At 41.7% G+C, this 8,951-nt stretch overlaps 1 protein-coding gene across 3 annotated transcripts in view; it reads left to right on the top strand.

Annotated features, from left to right (window-relative positions):
• Positions 1-6,718, top strand: part of si:dkey-19b23.10 — an 18,016-nt gene extending 11,298 nt beyond the window's left edge. For all 3 annotated transcript variants that reach the window (XM_034856253.1, XM_034856251.1, XM_034856252.1), the window contains exons 3-11: positions 1-191; positions 1,539-1,723; positions 1,817-1,977; positions 2,313-2,416; positions 2,665-2,725; positions 3,521-3,609; positions 4,585-4,710; positions 5,989-6,089; positions 6,182-6,718. The exon at positions 1-191 is cut by the window's left edge and continues 51 nt beyond it. In XM_034856253.1, the coding sequence (XP_034712144.1) occupies positions 1-191; positions 1,539-1,723; positions 1,817-1,977; positions 2,313-2,416; positions 2,665-2,725; positions 3,521-3,609; positions 4,585-4,710; positions 5,989-6,089; positions 6,182-6,698 (1,535 nt within the window). In that variant the 3' untranslated portion in view covers positions 6,699-6,718. The remainder of the gene's footprint in view (positions 192-1,538; positions 1,724-1,816; positions 1,978-2,312; positions 2,417-2,664; positions 2,726-3,520; positions 3,610-4,584; positions 4,711-5,988; positions 6,090-6,181) is intronic.
• Positions 6,719-8,951: the final 2,233 nt, after the last annotated feature.

Below are 8,951 nucleotides of genomic sequence, written 5' to 3'. Positions count from 1 at the left end.
CTTCATCCCTCCATCCATCCAGAGCCCTCTGTCCCTCCAATACTCCATCTCTCCATCCCTCCTTTCATCTTCCCTCTCGTCCATCTCACCTTTCCGTCCAACATTATGAGGCAGCAGAAAAGTTCACTCCTTACATTGTGACCCAGAAGGCAAAGAATGAACAAGCTAATCCGAACCAATCACAGCTGCAGGTACGGTGTGACACTTCTACTATTTTTCACCACAGGAAATAATTAAAGCACATATACAGAAGTTTACTATTTGAGGAAGTATGTTTGTGCATTGTGCTTGCTGAGTGTGAGACAAGAAAAGTGATATATATCCTGTGTGTTTAAAAGAGATTAATCTTAGGTACAATTCTCGATTATTGGGTTGCTACATTTAGGTGAAGAAAACCTTCAGTTGATGCATTTCCTCTCCTAGTTGGCTAATGTCATTTTGTCCAAAAACTACTCATTCAGTGCTTATTAGCATGCTCACCTGCTAAATTAAGATGATAAACATAGTAAACATCATACCTGCTGTGCAGCTGCATGATAGCAGTGTCATTGTGAGCATGTTATCATGCTAATGTTAGCACCGCTGTGCGTAATGGCCCATTTCCACTGCATGGTACAGCTTGACCCTTCTCTACTAGACTCATTTTTGGTTTGTTTTCCAACTGCAAAAGTTCTGGACAGTCCCTGGAACCTTTTTTTGGTTCAGTCAAGGTTCCACATAAGGCTGATGATACTTAAACACCGCAGACCACCAATTGGTCAGAGAGAAAGGTCATTAGCATGACACTGGACATCCTGCATAAACACGGTATTTTTAAATGGCCAAACTACCATCAAAAGGCCCCCCCTTTTCTCCATTCACCTAACAACAGCAGCCCACAAAAGAATTTGCCGTACTCGACAAAGTACTCTTTACAGCTGACAACGTCTGTGAGAAATGTCTTTCTCTGCGTCCTTGAATGCCGAGAAAGACGCCTTTAAAAATAAAAGGTATCTTATTCTATTATCTATTAAAATGTATCTATCTATTATTAAATGTAGGTGTAGTGACTTGAGTCGAGTCGAGCAGTGCCACGCTGTGGAAAAACAACTTTAGTTCAGCCTCACAGATCCGCTAGTGTGGCCAAAGTCTCTCTTAGCTCTTTTTCTTTAATTTGTCAGAAAGGACCATTCTGTTGAGTACTTAAACCTTTCTAAAGAAAGTGTTTTTACAGGAAATATCCAGGCCAAAATCAGATATCATGTTATGTTTCTTCGTGAACAACAACCCACTACAGCTGGAGAAGCTTTGTAGAAGTAGTGGGTGGGTGGACACATAAATGGTTGTTTACAAGAAATTACGTTAGTTCCAACCGCTTTTCTGTTTCTAAAACCACAGACTTAGTCTCGGTCTGTATTTTTAGACTTGTTGAATGGGTGAAGGGTGTAAATGAGACAGATTTGGAGTTTGTTTCTCCAAAACAACTTCCTTCCCAAGGCTGTTTTGCTAAGTCGCTGTCTGTTAGCTGTCTAAAATTATATTTCCTGATGCGCTTGCAGCAACAAGCCTCTCCAATCTACACTGGAACTCCATTTCCCAGTATCCTTCACTCCAGCAGAGGTCAGAGGAGGGGCCGGTACACCCCTCAACCGCTTCTCAACCCAGATCGTAGGGGGTCGGGGCTCTACTCCTCCATCTCATCACTCAGTGGCAGAAGAGAGGAAGATGAGTGTGTTGTGTCACCGTAAGGAACATGCCTTAGGTCTTGATTGTTTATGACCTTATAGCATGATGTCTCAAAACATGGTGAAGAACTTCTTCTTTTCCTTCTCTCCAGGTATGTCAATGTGGGTCATGATTTCCAGGCAGAGCTTCCTCCATGCTTTGTGGATGGGGAAGGGTCAAGGATGTGGGCACCAGAAGAGGACTCCCCTAGGGAACAGTTGCTCTGGAAACCATTTGAGAATCTGGAGGAGAGTACAAACATACAAGACCAAGGTAAATGGCATGCCAAAATACAGCTTTCCAACACAAACTTTAGGAATAGATCTGTTTGGAGTATTAATTGCACAGAAAATGCCACTGAATTCTCTGTTATGATCAACGGATTGAAGGGCCAAAGCTTTGGCGACCCAATGGAAAATAAATCAAATATTCTATTGTACCTACTGTATAACAAACTGTGAGGCAGAGAAGAAGAAAAGCATCAGTTTTCTGTTATTGCTCTCTGCTAAAACTGCCCATGGTGTGTGTGTGTGTGTGTGTGTATGTGTGTGTGTGTGTGTGTGTGTGTGTGTGTGTGTGTGTGTGTGTGTGTGTGTGTGTGAGTACAGTGGAGAAGCTGTTGTTCATGTGTAGTTCCAGCTGTGTGCCAGGAGGGGGCAGTAACACAGAGCTGGCCCTCCACTGCCTGCACCACTGTCAGGGGAACACAATGGTAAGCAGTGCAGGGGAATGTTTGTGCTGTCTTTCTTTGGTTATTCTTCACTAATTCCTTTACCATGCACTCATCCAATCATTTTTACCCTTACTCCTTCCATTATGGCTTACTTCCATGCATCACTTCATTTATTTTTCTTCCTGTCTTTTGTTCTCACACATTCATGACAAGTGAATTCTCTTCAGAGCCATTGCATGCTCTCATCTGTCTGTTCTCTGCCCCTTGCATCCCTCTGTCCTGTGCAGGCCACACTGGAGATGCTGCTGTTCTCACAGCCCTTGCCAACAGGGGACTACCACTACTCTGGTAACCTTTGGCCTCATTCTTACTCTTGGGTTTCCCATGCCTGTTAAATAATAAATTGAATTTATATGGCGCTGTTCAAGGACTCAAAGTCGTAAAAAGGATCATTCCTAAATGATCACCTGACGTTCAGAAAGCTCTTAGGCTTGGAAGAGAAGTAAAACGAACTAAAAGCGGTTGCAGTGAAGGAAGTTTAGTGTTTCTCTGAAACAGCCAACGGTTGTCTGCATGTCAGTGATTCAGCAAAGGAGTAGCCATTCCCACTGTTTGTACAATAGTAGCCTTTGTTAGAAGCTCAAACCTCCTGCCACTTTAATCCCATACAAACTCTTTTATCTCGCTCTCTCTCGCTCTCTCTCTCTCTCTCTCTCTCGCTCTCTCTCTCTCGCTCTCTCTCTCTCTCTCTCTCTCTCTTGCTCTCTCTCTCTTTTGGGCATTGAAATCCACCGAGAACCCTGTAAAGTAGAGACTTGACATTGTTGCCTCAGGTAGGTGTAGTCCTGTAGACAGGGGCACCGTGAAAGCTGTTGGCCCCCAGATGACAGCTTAACAACATGTTGGATGTTTGAAATCCCTGGCGTGTCTCTGGACTCCCCTCCAGCTATTGACCCATGCACTAATTGACTCAGGTTGTCTGTCTGTCTGAAGCCTGCTGAATGATCTCTGACAATGTTTGTGTGTGTGTGTGTATGTGTGTGTGTGTGTGTGTGTGTGTGTGTGTGTGTGTGTGTGTGTGTGTGTGAGTGACCTCAGGCAGACTATGCTATCTGTGTAATTTTGTGTAAACTCTCTCTATAGGTAGTGAATGTTGGACAGACGGTGAAAAGAGTCTCTTCAGTGCAGCTCTGGGAACTTATGGAAAAGACTTTTCCCTCATACAGAATATGGTATAACTATCATTCATTGCTTGTGCCTTTGCTGCATCCATTTAATGGTTACCGTTTCAATGTTTTTCTCTTCTAACATGGCATTGTCCTAGCCCAAATGTGACATTCCCTGCATGTATGTGTGTGTACACGTATGGCCATGACCCATTTTATCATCAAACAGTACTGTGAAACCACATGCTGTCCCAGTCAGCCGTATAGTTAGTGTGACAACTTCACTAAGGATTTAATAAGATGAGTTTGATGCTCAAACCGACATGGAATAGGAAATGGAAAACACAAGGAACTAGTCCACCACTACACCACTTAGTGGTTGTTTATTTTGTGCACATGTGCACACAAAGTGTTCTTTTTGTGTGCAGCGTCACTACACAAAGGTTAAGTAGTATTTTCCCAAGGTGCCGTGAGTGCAGTGTGCTTTTCCATCAATATAAAAACATGAACACATGATCAACACAACATCTTGGGACATAAAAGAAAGACACAAATTACTGTACAGACAATAGGACATCTTAAATAGTAGCTGTAATAATTAAAGCGTGGTGTACTTATTGCCCTTTTTACTCTGTTGTGCTAAGATTTACTGTTGGAGCTCAGCAGCCTGCTAGACGTTGGAATAAACGTTAGCTAAAGTCTACGAGAACTACTAGAGAAGACATGTGTTACAACTTGATCCACAAAATTAGTACCTGAAAACTCACTGACCCAATAAAAGGTTGCAAATGTCCATATATATATATATATATATATATATATATATATATATATATATATATATATATATATATATATATATATATATATATATCCAATATATAACATAATATAATAATATTATATATATATATATATATATATATATATATATATATAATATTATTATATTATGTTATATTTGGAATCAAGCTGATGTGAGAAGTGTTATACTATCAGGTTGATGTAGCATTGACTGTGTGTTGTTTGTGTGCGTTGCAGGTGAGGACTAAGACCGTCGGCTTGTGTGTTGAATTTTACTACCTGAGCAAGAAGCTCCAGGACAAGCAAAAGAAACAAAAAGAGGAAGAGAACAGAGATGGAGTGATGGAGCAGCAGCACAATAGTGTAAGGAACACCTGAAAGAAGCAATCAGAATTTAGTGCCTTGTCAAGATGTCCCAGCTAATCCAGTGACCCCAATGAGGTCCTTAAAGGTCCCATAACATGGTGGTCTTTGGATGCTTTTATGTAGGCCTTAGTGGTCCCTAATACTGTATCTGAAGTCTCTTTTATATAGACCTTAGTGGTCCATAATACTGTATCTGAAGTCTCTTTTATATAGACCTTAATGGTCCCTATTACTGTATCTGAAGTCTCTTTATATAGACCTTAGTGGTCCCCTAATACTGTATCTGAAGTCTCTTTATATAGACCTTAGTGGTCCATATTACTGTATCTGAAGTATCTTTATATAGACCTTAGTGGTCCATATTACTGTATCTGAAGTCTCTTTATATAGACCTTAGTGGTCCCTAATACTGTATCTGAAGTCTCTTTATATAGACCTTAGTGGTCCCCTAATACTGTATCTGAAGTCTCTTTTATATAGACCTTGGTGGTCCCAAATACTGTATCTGAAGTCTCTTTTATATAGACCTTAGTGGTCCCCTAATACTGTATCTGAAGTCTCTGTATATAGACCTTAGTGGTCCCTAATACTGTATCTAAAGTCTTTTACCTAGACCTTAGTGGTCCCTAATACTGTATCTAAAGTCTTTTACATTGACCTTAGTGGTCCCCTAATACTGTATCTGAAGTCTCTTTCCCAAAATTCAGCCTTGGTGTAGAATTCCAGCCACTAAACCAGTCCCACAATGATCTTTCCTTAGTAGAAGCCATTTCTAAGTCTGTAGCTTTTGAGGAGGAGAAGGGGAGGACCAGGTGGAGGCTGGGGGTGTAACCTTGACCAACCACCACTTTTCCACTATTTCTAGCCACTGGGGGGCCATAGGCAAGCAGGGGGACCCTGTTAATGTCAAAAAACCTCAGAAAGTGAAGTCTTCAGGCTATGGGACTTCAGTCTTTCTTTTAGTTTGTGTTTTAGTATCAGGCCTTTGCTTCAGTTCTTATCCTCCTTCTATAGTTCTGTTTTTTTTCTTGTTGTTGTTGCCCTGTGGGGATTTTCTATTCCCAGAATATTCTGTGGGCTCCACTGTGTCATGCTTTTGGATCTCTGACTGTCTGATAAGACTCACAGCATGGACACAACTAGAACAAACAAATAGAATATTAAAGTTTGCGTCGGAAAGAAAATGGATTATTTTGGAGTCTTGCATAATGGTAAGTGCATTAATTGTTTATCTGCTGTGGAATGCACCTCAACAAGCCACTCCTGTTCTCATAGATAACCCCCATGTGTCAGCCAGTGGACAGACAGTTTGGACTGGTGGAGGCAGTTCCTGTGCCCTCATTGACCAGCTTCTTCCCCTGCAAGCTGTGTGGCAAGTGAGTAGGACCAGTCACACTTGAGGAAAATCCAATGCAAACTCTCTCGGTCTTTGATTTCAGGTTTTTACACCTGTTTTTCCTCTCTACAGGATGTTCTATAAAATCAAGTCCCGTAATGCTCACATGAAGATCCATCGGCAGCCTCAGGAGGATTGGACCGACAAGCGGCTGCAGCACCAGCTCCTCACCCAGCGTCTGGCTCTCAGTCGCCCCACCAACCTCAGTAGCCTGCTCCCACCCCAGGCAGCAGCTCTGACCTTTCCCTCCTCTGGGCTCGCTGGAATGTCAAGCAACAACACCAATGCAGACAATGTCCTCAACTCCGTAACAATTAGCAACGGCATCACTTGCAGCAATGCCAGTGTCCTCGATCCCAGCGCCATGGTTACATATAGCAACATTGCGGCTTCAAACTCTCACGTGATCACCAAAACTGATGGCGGAGACTTAAATCAAAGAGAGCCCACTCCTGTCTCACCTTTCCACCAATCATGGGGCTCATTTGGACATGGCCCCGACCCTTCTATCTTCTACTGCAACACAGAAGGGAAAGATAACGTAGGAGCTGGGACAGTTGGGGGAAAAGAGCCAATCAACTGGCAGTAGTGTTTAATTCTCCCAAAAGCATTACTGTTTTCACAGTTCCAATTAGACTTCAGTTCAAACTTATTTCAAGAAAATATCTTCACAATTTTGGTATGTTTTATTGTAAATTGTGTATTTAAATGTGTTACATATTTAAATGTTTCTTATGCATTTGACATTTCAATAAAATTTTTAAACCTAATAGTAGTTTTCAATGTTTCTTGTTTACATGGATTAAACAAAGATATATCATGTTATTTGTGAGCTTTTTTTACCTTTGGAGCTCTTTGTCCCTCTTTTCTTTTTGGGGTGGGGGCATTTTTAGGCCTTTATTTTAAAGAAGACATGGAAGGGGAAAGAGAGGGAATGACATGCAGCAAAGGTCCAAAGGTTGGAGTCAACCCAGCGGCCGCTGCATTAAGGAGTAAATCTCTTCATTAGGGCGGGCCCTCTACCAAGTGAGCTATCCAGGCGCCCCTCAGGCTTCAACAGACATACACGAGACTAATATCGATCTTCTCATCCAACAACGTTTTTTCCAAAACACTAAACAATTCCGTTCACACAGCCCATTGGAGAAGGGAGGATGAGCCAAATAGTCCTCACTTTCCAGTAATGTCCTTGCTTTTAAAGTCTAAAACTCAAAGTGGTCCTCCCAAAGATAGACAAACATGAGCATGCACACATCCACAAAGACACACACACACACCTGGCAGAGACATTTCAACAGAAAGTTTGTTGAAAAACTATAATGGGCTAATATTGACCTCTCTCACAGCTGTCTGAGTACGCGTGTGCCCAGAACTGACCTGTCGATGGTTAACTACAGTGATTGTTTTCTGAAAGATGCCAGGAAAGAGGCATCGTGACTGTGTGATAGCGTGTGTCTGGGTGAGAGGGTAGACCTGCCAAATTCAGACTGAGGTTGATCTAAAATGAAGTAAAATCAACAAAACCCAGAGACAAACATTGGAAACCCGAAAGATATATAAACAGCATCATGTCCATCATTACTTAACTATTGCAAATTTCCAGGATCTACATAATAACTCTCTTCTCTTTCATGTTTACTTACAATTCATCTGTACTGATTCATCATTGTTATATGCTTGTCTATCTGGGGGCTTGATGGCATTTCTTAGGACGGTAAGTATTCTTTAGGTCTCATATCTTCAAGGGGGAGTGGCTGCCAGCAACAATCCTGAATGTTTTTTCAGAGTGACAGAGCACAAGCATGTAGATACTGAGGGAGGAGGGAGACCAGACCAATGGGGCAAGGGAAGGGGGGAATGTGCAGAGAATGAACAGAGACGTTACTGAGCAGTGGCCATTCACCTATTCTAATGAGCCGCTCGTTGCCAGCTGACTGAGCTCATGCCCCCCAACACAAACCATGCCCACTTTCTCTTATTTTCTTTTTTTTCTAGGTCTGAGAGTTACCAGTAAACAAAAAAGAAGACAGACACCGACAGACTTATTTACATACCAGGTCAGGCACTAATAAACATCTTACTTTAATGTAAGGAGTTGCCTTTTTCAGCAGGTCAGCAAGTCGGTAAAACAGTGTCATAGGTGAACACCGGGGGGGTGAAAGGTCACTTGGATGATAAGTATTGACCAGGGCCAAACACACTCTCTCACATTTGTGCACCCTTTCACGTACCCTGTGATCCAGGGAAGGGGCCCCATACAAATTCTTTTGGCTAGGTCTAATGTGGCCTAGCTACACCAGCAATGGTGATGTAAAACTTCAGCATCCTCTGGCTGGGCCACTTGGCATGACTAGGAGCACTCTCTCTGCTTCCAAAGGAGGTGTGTGAGGAACTATGAGAGTATGGTATCAATCACAACCATTAAGGCGGGGTTTAAAATTAAGCAGAGATCTGTTGCTCAATTTAAGACTAATAATTTTTGGCTGCTCTGTTCCTATCAAAACCTTACAAAATAAAACTTGTGTGCTAGCTAGTTAAAAAGTGAGTTAGTCTGCTTTGTATTCTTTTTTAAAACATTACATTGTTTAACAGCTAGCTAAAAAGTCTGTTAGTTAGTCTGTAGCTATTCCTTAACGAAACATTACATTGTTTAAAGGCTAGCTAAAAAGTCAGTTAGTTAGTCCGTAGCTATTCCTTAACGAAATGTTACATTGTTTAAAAGCTAGCTAAAAAATCAGTTAGTTTGCCTGTAGCTATTCCTTAACAAAATGTTACATTGTTTAAAAGCTAGCTAAAAAGTCATTTAGTTATTCTGTAGGCTAGCTATTCCTTAATGAAACAT

The sequence above is a fragment of the Etheostoma cragini genome, chromosome 19, assembly GCF_013103735.1.
Source record: "Etheostoma cragini isolate CJK2018 chromosome 19, CSU_Ecrag_1.0, whole genome shotgun sequence".
Classification (NCBI taxonomy): domain Eukaryota; kingdom Metazoa; phylum Chordata; class Actinopteri; order Perciformes; family Percidae; genus Etheostoma; species Etheostoma cragini.
Note: the sequence above shows the minus strand (reverse complement) of the source record. Positions and strands in the feature narration are given on the sequence as shown.